General features: G+C 41.9%; 1 protein-coding gene across 1 annotated transcript in view; it reads left to right on the forward strand.

Moving 5' to 3' along the window:
- Nucleotides 1-247: 247 nt before the first annotated feature.
- The window catches only part of LOC147117681 (partitioning defective 6 homolog gamma-like), an 86,888-nt gene continuing 71,566 nt past the window's right edge, over nucleotides 248-15,569 (forward strand). The window contains exons 1-2 of the mRNA XM_085988869.1: nucleotides 248-455; nucleotides 742-1,840. Coding sequence (XP_085844995.1) covers nucleotides 1,769-1,840 — 72 coding nt within the window. The 5' untranslated portion in view covers nucleotides 248-455; nucleotides 742-1,768. The remainder of the gene's footprint in view (nucleotides 456-741; nucleotides 1,841-15,569) is intronic.

The raw sequence follows: 15,569 nt of genomic DNA on the forward strand, positions 1-15,569 counted from the left end.
TAAATATATGAATGATATGTTTCAGCCTGAAATAAAGGAAGACAATGTTTCTTCATGAAGAAAATACCTTTTTAAGTTGAGTTTCAAGAGTAAGATCTGTTCTTTTCCACAAACTATTGAAGTGCCTGAAAATGGGGAGTTCCAAAAGTAATTTGTCCCTCATGAAAGGTTATTAATCAATCTCAAAGTTGTGGGGATTTAAGGTAAACACTGGGAACAGATAAGGTACTTGCTGAAAGGGAGGAAGCAATGAGTACTCATTGGAGGAGTTAGGTCAGGGTGGAGGGAAGTACTGAGTCGCATGTTCCAGGGTTCAATGTTGGCACCACTCTTGTTTCTCATTTACATAACTGACCTAGACTCAGATAATCAATGTGAAATGGTCACATTTACTGATGATACCAAAATAGGAGCAGTGAAATCAGTAATAAGCAGCTCAGAGTGAGTTGGACAAGGTAAGTACATGGACAGATGAAATTTAATGCAGACAAGTGCAAAATACTGAACATAGGATTCAAAAATAAGCAACACATGTATTCCATGAATGGTGTTGAAATAGCTAAGGATGAATTGAAGAGACCTAGGAGTCTTAATAGACTTTATACTACACAAAATGTAGAGCAGCAGTCAACAAAGCTGTTTGATGAAGGGTCATCGACCTGAAACGTTAACTCTGTTTCTCTCTCCACAGATGCTGCCTGACCTGCTGAGTATTTTCAGCATTTTCTTTTTTTATTTCAGATTTCCAGCATCCGCAGTATTTTGCTTTTGTAAAGCTGTTTGAACGTTGAATGGCACAGCCAAAATATTTGAATATAAGAGGAAGTCATGATCAAACTGTACAGTGCTCTGATCAGACCACACCTTGAGTACTGTGTCATCAAGACACTATGGAAATATGCAGTGCAGAGAACAGCAACAAAGCTAATTCCTGGGGGCCACTTTTAACTCAGGGCGGGAGTGGGGGGCCCAAATCAGGCGGCACACCCTGAAGTCATGAAGCAAGGCCAAGAATAACTTGGGCTTTTCAACCTGGAAAGAAAACCTGTAAGAGGTGATTTTGGAGAGGTATATAAAATAGTAAATGTTATGGAAAAGGTAAATCTGGAATACTAATTGTGGGAGTAGGAAATGGTTCAAACTAGTACAAAGGAACATTAGTACTAGGAAGTTCTTCATGTCGAGGATAATCAACATTTCCAGATGGTGGAAGTAAAAACTCTGGATAAGTGTAAAAAAAATTAGATACTGCAATGGAGCACTGTAGGGTGAAATAATATGGAACCAATGGTCTTCCTCATCTGAAATTATCTCATGATGATCTTGCGTGAGATTCTTGGATTGTAAGAACAAATTTTAAAAAAGTTTGGGGACCCTTACTTTTAACATCACCAAGTGGGAATGTGGGCCTCTGCAATGTAGCACCACCTACAGTTTCGGAAGAACAAACACCGTTTTTATGGTCACCGGGTGTCGAGCGAAGGAGATCAACGGCTTTGCGTGATGACATCGGTGCGCCGGGGAGTAGGTCCCGGAGGAGCTGTCGGAGCTGGGAGTCGGGGAGAAGGAACGCGCGGAGTGCTAGGTGCTCGCTCGCGGCATTTACTTCGATCGGACGAAGATAACGGTCCGTCCTTCTAGAACGCATTCGAATTTCAATTAGAACGAGAGAGAGAGAGAGAGGAGGAGGAAGAAAAAGACGCTTCTGTCGGGATTAGGCGTCGCGAGCCCCGTCAGAGGGCACGTTGTTTAAAAAGAAGCGGAGAAAATGAGCAGAAGTTACAGCAAATCCAGCACGCTGAGGTGCTTGGACAGGGTGGCCGTGGAAGTAAAGAGTAAGGTGAGCGAGTAAAAAAAATACAGAATAAAGGTCTGCACCTCCAATCCACCCCCTCTCCAAACTCCGGGGTGAGTGATGGGAATGGGGTTTCCTCGGTCGAGGGGGGTGAGTGGGGAGCCGGGGTCGGGGTTCGAGTGAGAGTCCGAGCTTTAAATGGGCGCTACTTGTTGCAGGTTTGTTGTACGGCCGCGCTGCTGCCTTGCCCCCTCCGACCTCCTGCGTCTGTTTAAATCTGGAGCGCAACATGTAGGTGCAAATGGCAGCTTTTAAAATCGCTGTCTGAGGGGGGGTTCAGAAATAAAACATTTTGAAAACATTCCTTTTTTCATACTTAGTTGTAAGTTTTTTTTCTCTTTCGCTCGAATTAAATCTTTGAGGAAACTTCGATGTGAATCAGTGTTTGTTGTTTTTTTCTTTCTCGCGTAAAAGTTCAGGGCCAACATCTGGAACGTGTTTATGTCCCTCCCTTGTCTCACTCAGTTGCCCCTCTTCCTTTCTTCTCCCCTCCCCCGAAACGCACCCGTGTACTTCGGAGAGAAAGGTGGTGGAGCAGACAAGGCAAGGCCACTGAGCAAAATTGCTTAACCGAACTGCTGGAGAGAGTTGTTGCCCCTCTCATATGAAAAAGCTCATCACGATCTGACGTTTTTTAGGATCTTTTTCCCAGGGTCAACTTCAGAGCGAGAAATTGGGTGCAGGAGTTTTTGTGTGTTCATTTGACTCCAGAGCTGCCGTTCCTGTTTGTAAGTGGATAGTTGCTACAGTTCCCAGACCAGTTTTGTTTGATCTGATGTGCCATGTCGGGCAACATTTGGAACGTTAACTGGTTTTAAAAAATTGCACTGCACACAGGATTTTTGCAGCAATTTTCAGGTGGTTTCTTGATCTGAAACCACCGTAATCGTTTCAGACCTTTAGTATATGATGGTGTTTGCATGTCAGCAACTCTGATTATCACTAAGTTGACCCAAAGAAAGGAATTTATTTTTGCATAGTCTTTATATTTCTCTACATGTATAAAGTGTTTATTCAGCTTCACATGCTGTGGCCATTTCCCTATTTAGTCCTTCAGTCTCCACAAATGAAGTTTTCTGGGTCATTTTTTTCTAATGTTTGCTTAGCAAACCATAGGTAAGGTACCACCAATAATCCATCTCTGACAGTTCAAACTGCCTTGTGCTCTAGCACGACTTGTTCCATCTTGTCAGAACTTGCACATATTTCGCACCTAATTTGAGTAGCTCCCACTTTATTCTGGAACATTAGTACCAGAATATCATGCAATTAAGCACTCTTAAAATGAAGTAATGGAGTGACTGCTGCCAACGAACCAGAAGCTGCGCAGAAGCATTCTGCGCATAAATGAAATGTCAGGTGCCAAATATGAAAAAGTAACATTCACCACAACAGACAGAGGACCTGATAGCGATAGGCACACTCGGCGAGAGTACAATAAAACTCACTCAATCTGATAACATCCTAATATCTCCTTCAAATCACATTTCCTCGTTAAATTGTACTGGAAGTTTTAGTAGTTCATTCTGATAAATTAATCACACCGCTGCTACTCTATCGCTCCTCGTGTTCCTTCTCCACCCTCCCTCTCGTTTTCCTCCCCAGTCTCTTTGTCTAGCGCTCCTCTTTCTGTCTCTCCGCACTGTCTCTACTCTCTTTCTCAATGATCCTTTTCCCAGCCGATTAAATCCTAACATCCTGCGCCTGCATTTTGTTCACCAGCCGCGTGTTCAAACCACAACAGACAGAGGACCTGATGGCGATAAACACACTCTGAGAGTACAATAAAACTCTCCAAAGCTGACAACATCCTAATATCACCTTCAAGTCACATTACAGACATCTCAATACCTGAAATTTCCACCCCTCACCTTTCTCGCTAATCTGTGGGAAGTCCAGTGAGAACAAACAAAAAACCACTGGAACTGCGCATGCGCAACTTCATTGTCATTGGCAGCGGTCGCGTCCATGAAGTAACTGTTCTCCTGTCACAGGCCACTAACTATGGCAACTCCGTGCAAACTACCACCCCATCTCCAACCTCTCTCTCCTCTCAAGTGCTTGAACGTGTTGTCACCCATCTTTCTTGTAACACCATGTTTGAACCCCTCAAATTAACTCTCTGCCATTGACACAGCACTGAAACGGCCTTTATCAAAGTCAAAATGCCATCCATATGACTGACTGTGATAAACTATCCCCCCTCATCCTTCTCGACCTATCTGCAATCTTTGACACGGTTGACTGCACCATCCTCCTCCAATGCCTGTTGTCCAGCTGGGTGGGACTGCCCTTGCCTGTTCCATTCCTATATCCAATCGTAGCCAGAGAATCACCTACAATGGCTTCTCTTCCCACTCATGCACCATTACCTCTGGAATCCCCAAGGATCTAGCCTTGGCCCCCTCCTATTTCTCATCTATGTGCTCACCCTCAACGACATCATCCGAAAACACGTCAGGTTCCACATGTATGCTCTATCTCACCACAACCTCTACCTCACCACCACCTCTCTCAACCCTTCCGCTGACTCTGATTTGTCATGCTGCTTGTCCGACATCCAGTACTGGATGAATAGAAACATAGGAGCAGGAGTAGGCCATTCGGCCCTTCGAGCCTGCTCCGCCATTCAATGAGATCATGGCTGATCATCCAAATTCAGTACCCTGTCCCTGCCTTCTCCCCATATGCCTTGATCCCTTTAGCCTTAAGAAATATATCTAACTCCTTCTTGAATATATTTAATGAATTGGCCTCCACTGCCTTCTGTGGTAGAGAATTACACAGGTTCACCACTCTCTGGGTGAAGTAATTCCTCCTCATCTCTGTCCTAAATGGCTTACCCCTTATCTTTAGACTGAGACCCCTGGTTCTGGACTCCCCGGCCATCGGGAACATCCTTCCTGCATCCAGTCTGTCCAGTCTAGAATTTTATAAGTTTCAATGAGATCCCCTCTCATTCTTCTAAACTCCAGTGAGTACAAGCCCAATCGACCCAATCACTCCTCATACGTCATTCCTGCCATCCCAGGTATCAGTCTGGTGAATCTTCGCTGCACTCCCTCCATAGCAAGAACATCTTTCCTCAGATAAGGCGACCAAAACTGCACACAATACTCAAGGTGTGGTCTCACCAAGGCCCTGTACAACTGCAGCAAGACATCCCTGTTCCTGTACTCAAACCCTCTCACTACGAAGGCCAACATACCATTTGCCTTCTTAACCGCCTGCTGCACCTGCATGCTTACCTTCAGCGACTGGTGCACAAGGACACCCAGGTCTCGTTGCACTTCCCCTTCTCCCAATCTATTGCCATTCAGATAATAATCTGCCTTCCTGTTTTTGCCACCAAAGTGGATAACCTTGCATTTATCCACATTATACTGCATCTGCCATGCTTCTGCCCAATCACCCAACCTGTCCAAATCAAACTGGAGTTTCTTGGCATCCTCCTCACAGCACACACGCCCACCCAGCTTTGTGTCGTCTGCAAACTTGGAGATATTACATCTAGTTCCCTCGTCTAGATCATTTCTATATATTGTGAATAGCTGGGGTCCTAGGACCGATCCCTGCGGTACCCCACTAGTCACTGCCTACCACTCGGAAAAAGAGCTGTTTATTCCAACTCTTTGCTTCCTGTCTGCCAACCAGTTCTCTATCCAAGTCAGTACCTTGCCCCCAATCCCATGTGCCTTAACTTTGCACACTAATCTCTTATGCGGGACCTTATCGAAAGCCTTCTGAAAGTCCAAATACACCACATCCACTGGTTCTCCCTATTCTACCAGTTACATCCTCAAAAAATTCCTACAACTAAATATTTGGAAAACCAAAGCCATTGTCTTTGGTCCCCGCCACCCACTCCATCTATCTCCGTGTCCACTGTCTGAGGCTGAACCAGACTGTTTGCAACCTTGGCCTCCTGCTTGACTTTGAGATGAGCTTCAACCCCATATTCGTGCCATCACTGAGACCACCTACTTCCATCGCCGTAACATCGCCTGGCTCTGCCCCTGCCTCAACGCATCTGCTGCAGAACCCTCATCCATGCCGTTGTTACCTCTAGACTTGATTATTCCAGTGCTGTCCTGGCCGGCCTCCCACCTTGCACCCTCTGTAAACTTGAGCTCTTCCAAAACTCTGCTGCCCTTATCCTAACTCGCACCAAATCCCGTTCATCCATCACCCCTGTGTTCACTGACCTTCATTGGCTCCTGGTCTGGCAACGCCTCCATTTTAAAATTCTCCTCTCTTTCAAATTCCCCCATGGCCTTACCCCATCTCTGTAACCTCCTTCAGCCCTACAAACCTCCGAGATCTCTGTGTTCCTACAATTCTGGCCTCTTGTGCGTCCCTGGTTTTAATCGCTCCACCAGTGGCGGCCATGTCTTCAGCTGCCTAGGCCCTAATTAAGGAATTCCCACCCTAAACCTCTGTCTCTCTACCTCTCCTCCTTTAAGACGCTCCTTAAAACCTACCTCTTTGATCAAGCTTTTGGTCACCTGTCCTAATATCTCCTTACTTGGCTTGGTGTCAAATTTTGTTTGATACCTCTAGACTTGATTATTCCAATGCTGTCCAATTTTGTTTGATACCACTCCTGTGAAGCGCCTTGGGATGTTTTACTATGTTAAAAGCGCTATATAAATGCAAGTTATTGTTGTAAATGTGTTAACTCTCTTTCCTATTAAAATTGAATAGAAGGAAAATAGCACCAAATACAAAAATGGCAAAGTACCTTTATGCACTATCGTGTTTTGCATTTTACTTTCCCTTTACAGTCTGCCTGTCCTATCAGTGGGAAGCACAAGTTGATTCAGGACACTGAGTTATAAAAACGTTCAAATAAATGTCAGGAATCAGCCTAAGGGCTAAGTTAGCTTGTGATGCTGTGGAATCTGCCCTGTTTAAACTGCAGGGTGGATTCCACCACACCACCAGTGGCACCACAAAACAACCTCTGGCTAGGGATGGTCTGTCCAGATCTGCAACATGAAAACAACATGCTCGCGTATGTGTTTAGCTTGCCCATGTTCAAAAAGAAGTGGTTGGCAGGTGTTGGTTCCCATTTTATGTTGGTGCAGGAAAAAGAATGCCACTTGAAGTAGATCTCTGCACTTTGGGGTGATTGCGCTTATTTTGCGTAAGATCATCATTAATTCTGTCAGCACTGTCATTGGCTATCACTTATGGTATATTTGCAGATATTATCAGGTGCTATATGGAAATATAGCATGCTAATGAGTTTGGTTGAACGTTCTTACCCAATACGTTAAATGATTGACGCTGTATACTTTCTGCATTTTCTGTTTTTAGTCTACGCATCACATTTCCATTCATTAAGCCTGGTGTTTGGTACTGTCATGAAGTATATAACATTGCAGTAGTACTGTATTCAGAACTAGTCACTTGGGATTGAATGTTGATTTCAGTTCTGTAAGGTTGTCTTGATTTAAAAAAAAATTTATTAGCAATTATGATTCACTGTTTTGAAGTGCTCCATATTACAGAGGATACAAATAGTTCAAAGATTATCTAATTTTTATATTTTTCAAAGTCATTTTTATTGCCTCGTTTCCTGCTAGGCTGCTTCATAACATCACCACGGAATGTCATTTTTGTGTCTAGGAGTGGCTTTGTTGGAAGCATTGCGGGGGGGGGTGGGTGGGTGGGGGTCACAAGTTAGAACTAGCCTGAAAACCAGGTAGGTTTTTAGGAATGTGGGGAGGGGGGCGGGGTGGTGGTTGTGGCTCCAGATTAGCGCTCGGGCTCGTCCAAAGTGATGCCACTTGTTTTCAGTGGAACTGCAGCAAGAAGGGTGACCTGACTTGACAGTCTCCATCTCGTCAGGTGGTTCGCCACACATGGGGCAAAGGAATAGGCCATTCAGTCCCTCGAGCATGTTCTGCCATTCATATTTCAGATTTTACTGTACCAATAAGTAATTGGCATCGGGCATTAATGTGTGTTGCTTATTGAAAAATACAAGTTGTGCTCTCCTTTCTCCCCACCCCCCCCCCCCCCCCAATTTTAATTTTTAAAATTTTAATGATGAGCTGCTCTCCCAATGTCTTCAAGTTGCTCCTTTTTGAGAGATGTTAAGCAAATGCTGACTTTACATCAGCATGTTCATCATCATCTATCATGTTTTTAAGCTTTAAATTAATCTTGAGCCATGGAGAAGACTCCATTGTTGGCACAGTTCCTGACACATGGGACAGAGCAGACACTGAGGAAAGCAAAGCTTTAATTATAATTACTGCTAAGGGTAGTACTGTAGCTGCTCATCTCAGATTGCTAGCTGCTGTATCCATCTGCAGCTTATAGTACGCTGTTTTATTATTGTCTTGCTGCAATTGGGACTGTCGCATTCAGGAGAGAATTCTGCAGTTTCCTGTTTGTACCCAAAGTTCTTCTCCCGGCCAATAATTTTATTGTGTATGCATGGAAGCAGCTTCCCTCATTTTCAGTACATTTAAATCGGCTCTTGGTAAGTTTGTATAAAAATGTTCAGGAGGTCCTGCAAAGTCCCTGAGCACTTTGTAGACTTGGTTTAATGCCAGGGGCTGCACTTACGATCCATGCAGTATCAAACCCAAGTGGTGTGAGACTACTTCCTCTAGGGGGTCCTACAATCATGCTCTCCAGAGTTGGGATGGAACTCAATTCCAGAATTATACAGCAACGTTTTGTTGCAAAGTAGAAATCAGTTTCTAAGATTGCAGTATAAATCATAAAGTGTAAACTTAATTTTGAATGAAACCTACACTGATTAGATTTAGACTCTCAATTATAATTTGTGAACCTTCCTGAAACATTGCTTTAAATTATGCGAATCTACTTGGTGAATAATTCTCAATTTATATTATTTTGACTTCATGTAATATAGTTTGTCCCAGGGAGTGATTTAGGTCCTGAGCCACCACTACTACTACTTAGGCAGTCCTTCGGAACTGAGGATGACTTGCTTCCACATTAAAAATGAGTTCGCAGGTGACTGATGAGTCCAGTGCGGGACCTACAGTCTCTGTCACAGGTGGGGCAGATGGTGGTTGAAGGGGCGGGTGGGTGGGGTGCTTGGGTTGACGTGCGCTTGGCCACTTACACCACAGATGATTGATCAATCTGGAGTAATCCTTCCCTTCTTTTGCTGGATACTTAATTGACTTGCACTTTTGCATCAGGGTAGAACTAATGTCTGATGTGAATATCCTGCTGTCTTTTGGGCTACAATGGGTTTACCTATTAATGTTAAATGGCCAGGAGATGAGTGTAAATTACTGTGAATGTACATTGCTTGGAATTGTGCTGTTTTTGCGTGTTAGTGCACATTTTTGTTAATTTTGTAACAGCATTTGAAGACATTGCTTTGGGAGGAACTCCTTTCATTTGCTTTAGAACTGTGAAGTGTTGAAAAAGTAGTCTGCTGTAGGGGAGGAGGTGAGTAGTGTGGAAATGAGTCTTCAAGTGGCATTAATAAAGATCTTATAAATTATTTCTCCAAAAATGTAATTATAGGTGTCATAAGAACAGAATTTTCTGATTACGTACATTCTGAGATCAGGAAACCATGCTCCTAGCTGGTTGAGTATCAGGATAATTTACAAACTTTGAGACAGTTTCAAGTTCTGTAATTAGCCAGTAGTGTCATTTTTTTCTTAAACACAATGGGTTCCAACATTTTTTTAAGCTTGCATCTTTTTCATTAAAAATGGGCATATCAGTAATAGCTGTAGAGTTTGTTGCTGAAATACTTAACTTGCAGTGTTTATGGGCCAGGAAGGAAAATGTTTGAAACTGCACCTATCTGAGATGTAGGTATTATCCTCTTTATGTTCAGTAGCTATACTGATATTTTTATTTACTGTAGTAAATATTCAGGAATGTTTAACATGAATTTAGCTTGATAAGGTTATATAGTGTGAGAATGCATGGAGTAATATCTTAGTGTGTATACACCTTCAGTATATCAAACTTGCATCTTTCAATCAATTTTGACTTGTAACTAACCTGTGTAAACTGTTTGCCCAGTAAAGAGGCATAGACTTGAGTCAACCTCATGGCTTCCTGATGGTTTAGTGGGTTTACTAAATGAGGCATACAAACCAGGAAGGTTCCAGGTTTAATCCCTTTGAGTTAAATAATATTGTCAGGAGTGATAGTAGGGGATTACAATTTGTCTTAATGGCTTTGAAGGAGAATATTGGTCAGGGTTCTAGTTCTTGGTTGATATCCACCAAACCACCTTCAAAGTATTATCAGGATTCACCTCCGCTGACTTCCTCTGACAATAAATTTCATAATTGAAGAAAGGCCACTTATGTGAGGTATTGGCAGACAACTACCATTCTAGAATTGCACCCCAGCTAAGATTCGATGGCGCCGATTTTGCGGTCAGTGGCGAAAGAACAGCGCTTGCCGTTCATTACCCTTACAGCTGCCCACACACTCTTCGTGAGCTTTTAAGCAGCAATTTATGGTAACTAGAGATTGTTTTCAGCGTTTAACTGTGCACGTGCGGACGCTGGAAGTTGCTGTCCGATTTACTCCATAATAAAGGTGAGTGCTGTTAACCTCATTGTTATTCCTACAGCAAAATCCGGGCCAATATCTTCAGTTAAAGGGGAGGGGATAAAATTATGCAGATGAAGAAAGTTTGAATCTTGTGAGCAGAAGTAGCTGGGTTTAGGTTAGTGGAAAGGCTTGTGTGTTTAAATTTTATTTGTTACAGGAATCTTGTTATGGTATAATCCTTATTTACTGAATAGAGGAAAATGTGTTGTCACTGCAGAGAATGGGCAGAGGGAAATTCTTCATTACAGGTAGACTATCCTTTATCCGATGATATGCCGTACAAATATCAATGGATGCAGCATGCTGTGTTGCTGAAGCTAGGAACATGGGAGACCTTGATGGTCGAGGTGTGCATGACGTGCTGGAAAGGATTGTATTTCATGTTTAGAGAGCTATACTGAAAATTCAGAAGTATCCCAATCCAGTTTAAGACTACTGGATTATCCAAGATTGTATTGAAGTTGGTGAGAAAAATACTTTTTTTCATATCCTAGCAGAATGTCTTAAACTGAAGGTATTGTGGGAAATATCTTGATGACCAGATACAGTCCAATGGTAGGTCCCAGTCAATCCCATTGTAGTCCTAAAAACTGAATTGCAAACTTAAACTTTCAGAGCATAATTGTTTTGTATCTTTACAGTACTGTACCAGGCTGATACCTGGGATGGCAGGAATGACGTATGAGGAAAGATTGGGTCGATTGGGCTTATACTCGTTGGAGTTTAGAAGAATGAGAGGGGATCTCATTGAAACTTATAAAATTCTGACAGGACTGGACAGACTAGATGCAGGAAGGATGTTCCCGATGGTCGGGGAGTCCAGAACCAGGGATCACAGTCTAAGGATAAGGGGTAAGCCATTTAGGACAGATGAGGAGGAATTTCTTCACCCAGAGAGTAGTGAACCTGTGGAATTCTCTACCACAGAAGGCAGTAGAGGCCAATTCATTAAATATATTTAAGAAGGAGTTGGATATATTTCTTAAGGCTAAAGGGATATGGGGAGAAAGCAGGGACAGGGTACTGAATTTGGATGATCAGCCATGATCTCATTGAATGGCGGAGCAGGCTCGAGGGGCCGAATGGCCTCCTCCTGCTCCTATCTTCCATGTTTAAGGCATGGGTATTTATTGGGCTGAACTGCCAGCTCCTCCAGCGTCATTGTCCACTGAAATAATCCCAAAAGTAAAAGTCCAAACTGATACTAAAAATTACAATGTTTAATCTAAATTTAAGTTCAGTCGATCCTTTTATATTGTACTTTTTTTTTAGAGCCAACCTAGTTACTTGTTCAGGTACTTTAAAAAGAGAACCGAATCAACAAAATTGGCTCCAGTTTGCTTCAATAAACAATGAAATTAGATTATTGAAACAAAAAACTTTCTTTCATAATTTATTCTGAATTTTACAAATTTGTAGCTCCCAATAGCAAAACCAGCTTCACACCCGAATTTGCGGTGCCAAACTAAAATGGTTTTTTGCAGTGCTTTTCTCTTCCTTGGTGAACCCAACCTGCTTGCACTGCTGTGTCTATCTACTGCTGTTTGTTTACCTATTCTGAAAAGCTGCTGAGTCTTGTTTCTTGGAGTGAGAGAGCTCCTACAAAACTAGTTCTGGTTTTTAAATTTGGAAATAAAAGCTGTGCTTGTCCCAGCCCCAAACAGGTGATATCTCTAGTTATCTTTTCAAGTTCTTGCAAATCTCATAATTTTTAACCATTAAAATAATTGAGACGGAGTTCAGACCGGATTTATGTGACGTGTTAGGAGTTGATTAAAGTTGACTTGCTGAATGAGGATTGCACATGTTTTTAGTTAATTGCAAAGTTGGCTAATGGTTGTGCTAGTTATGGATGTTTCAGATAAAGTATTTGGTATCCACCATTTTTATAGAATATTTGCTGTTGAACAAATGTTTTGATAGCATCTTTTTATGAAACTGAGGATATAGAATGCAAAATATGGTATCAACTCTCTTCGCATGGCCAAGGATCCTGTCAGCATAAAATGGTGGTGAAATGTCGACATTGCTGAGAAACTGTATATTGTACAAGAATTGATCAAGTTAACATTGTAACTAGCTTAGAGCAGTCAGACTGCAGTCATGTGATGGATTGTCAAGAAACTGTATAAATATTTGACCTTTTGTTTTGTAACTTACTTGCTCTGGTGAGCCTGTCGGACTCTACTGGAGTCAGGACTGTGCTGTATCAGAGTAAGTCTCCCGGGATGACGAAATAAAACTGTTGAACGCAACCAACCGGTATTCGACTCAGTGTTTGTACTGAACCAGATTGAAGGCAAAAGAATCGGAATCATCAAAACCAGTTTCACCAACTGCTTTAAGAAAGGAGGGAGAGTGAAAACGGGGAACTACAGACCAGTTAGCCTGACATCAGTAGTAGGGAAAATGCTAGAATCTATTATTAAAGACGTGGTAACAGGGCACTTAGAAAATAATACGTAATAGGATTGGGTAGCATCAGCACGGATTTATGAAAGGGAAATCGTATTTGACAAATCTGTTAAGAGTTTTTTGAGGTTGTAAGTAGCAGAATAGATAAGGGGGAACCAGTGGATGTAGTGTCTTTGGATTTTCAGAAGGCATTCGATAAGGTGCCACACAAGCGGTTAGGATTGGGGGTAATATACTAGCATGGATTGAGGATTGGTTAACTGACAGAAAACAGAGAGTAGGAATAAACGGGTCATTTTCGGGTTGGCAGGCTGTAACTAGTGGGGTACCGCAAGGATCAGTGCTTGGGCCTCTATTCACAATCTACAATGTAATATATCGAAGTTTATTGATGATACAAAGCTAGGTGGGAATGTAAGTTGTGAGGAGGATGTAAAGAGGCTTCAAGGGGATATAGACAGGCTAAGTGAGTGGGCAAGAACATGGCAAATGGAATATAATGTGGAGAAATGTGAAGTTATCCACTTTGGTAGGAAAAATAGAAAAGCAGAATATTTTTTAAATGGTGAGAGATTGGGAAATGTTGATGTTCAGAGGGACCTGGGTGTCCTTGTACACAAATCACTGAAAGTTAGCATGCAGGTACAGCAAGCAATTGGGTATATTGGCCTTTATTACAAGAGGTTTTGAGTATAAGAGTAAAGATGTCTTAGTGCAATTATATAGGGCCCTGGTGAGACTACACCTGGAGTATTGTGTACAGTTTTGGTCTCCTTATCAAAGGAAGGATATACTTGCCATAGAGGGAGTGCAACGAAGGTTCACCAGACTGATTTCTGGGATAGGGGGATTGTCCTATGAGGAGAGATTGAATAGACTAGGCCTATATTCTCTGGAGTTTAGAAGAATGAGGGGTGATCTTGCAGGGCTTGACAGGGTAGATGCAGGGAGGATGTTTCCTCTAGAACCAGGGGTCACAGTCTCGGAATAAGGGGTTGGCCATTTAGGACTGAGATGAGGAGAAATTTCTTCGCTCAAGAGGGTGGTGAATCTTTGGAATTCTCTACCCCAGAGGGCTGTGGAGGCTCAGTCGTTGTGTATATTCAAGACGGAGATCGATAGATTTTTAGATAGCAAGAGATATGGGGATAGTGCAGGAAAGTGGCGTTGAGGTCGAAGATGAGCCATGATCTTACTGAATGGCGGAGCAGGCTCGAGAGGCCGAATGGCCTACTCCTCCTCCTATTTCTTATGTTCTTCATCTTTTAAGTACTGCTATACAGTAAATTTGACATGTCAGAATTCTTTTCTGAGTAAAAATGAACTTGTAGATTGCTGCATAGAATTAGGCAAATGATTGTTTTAGTATAGCAGGTTTGGCATCATTTTTTTTGAAAAAAAATTAACTAATTTATATGTTTGGCAACATTGTTTTTTTGAAGCCTTGCTGCCAGTAAAATACACTTGTGTTGCTACCACTAGTGGGAAGCTGTAATTACATTGTGACAAGTTTACATAGGCAGTTTTCCATTCTAAATGTGGAAATCATTAATTTTATATTATACTTTTAAGATCTACCTCCCTACCCCTCTCCCTCTCTATTAGAACCTTGGAACTTTAGGACCCAAGCACAGAATCTAGACTGAGATCAGTGCTATCTTTCAGATCAGACATCTGAAGGTTCAGGTGGACGTAAAAGATCCTACCAGCTGAAACAAAGCCTTTATTCTTTACTGTATTTGAATTAGCATAGCTTAATTATAACAATCCCAATAATGACACGTAGCTTAATGGAGAATATGTACGATGGTGACTATGTCTCCTGTCAGTCCTGATAACACATTGTTAGATTAAACTTTTTTTTTAAAACAAATTGTTCATCTGAACTCAAGTTTACAGTTTTTACTATATAATAGCTTCCGGTGTAGGACAAAGAGATTTTCAAAACATATTAAGTAAAAGTAATAAATTAGTGAGTAAATGGAAATAATTTAAACAAAGTAAAAAGATCTGGGTTAAATATCTAATTTATTTTCAGATTTCTGGCATCTGCAGTATTTTATTTTAGTGGGTTAAATATCTGTAGGGTTAAATATATAAATAGGTGTGACAGGATCAGCATCTGACAATGTGTGATGTGGATCTGCCTGGACTCGCATAATATGCAAGGTGAATACATATCTATGAAGTGTTTAGAAATGGCTCTCCTCAAGCAGAAAGTTGCACAGCTTGAATGTCAACTGGACATGCTCAGCAACATTCTGGAGGGAGAACATTTTCTGGAGCAGAAGAGGGTGGTCAACCCACAGGTTGCTAGGAGCAGAGAAGCAGGTAATGGAAACTGGGTGGCCATTGGCAGAGAGAGCAGGAAGTGAAAGGTGAGGGTAGACAGGATCATGGATGGAGCTCGATTTGTCTAATAGGTGCGACTTGGTTACAACTGGAGAATGGGAGTGAAATGTTCTAGGCTATAGGATCTTTAGGAAGGACAGGGAAATTGGGAATGGAGGAAGTGCAGCAATTCTACTACTTGTCCTTTTATGGCAACAGAATGATTTGCATTAAAATTGAAAAATTTGCAAATGAATTTACATAAATTATGATTTGATGGCTTCAAACTTTAATTTTCATGCATAAAGAGGGACTTGAAGAAATATGGTATGAATTCGGTGCTTTCCTCGGGCCCTGGTTATTTACGCTGATTTCCATTTGTTTTATATGG

Source organism: Somniosus microcephalus, chromosome 5, assembly GCF_052327205.1.
Source record: "Somniosus microcephalus isolate GS21.2 chromosome 5, FLI_Smic_1.0, whole genome shotgun sequence".
In the NCBI taxonomy this organism is placed as follows: Eukaryota; Metazoa; Chordata; class Chondrichthyes; order Squaliformes; family Somniosidae; genus Somniosus; species Somniosus microcephalus.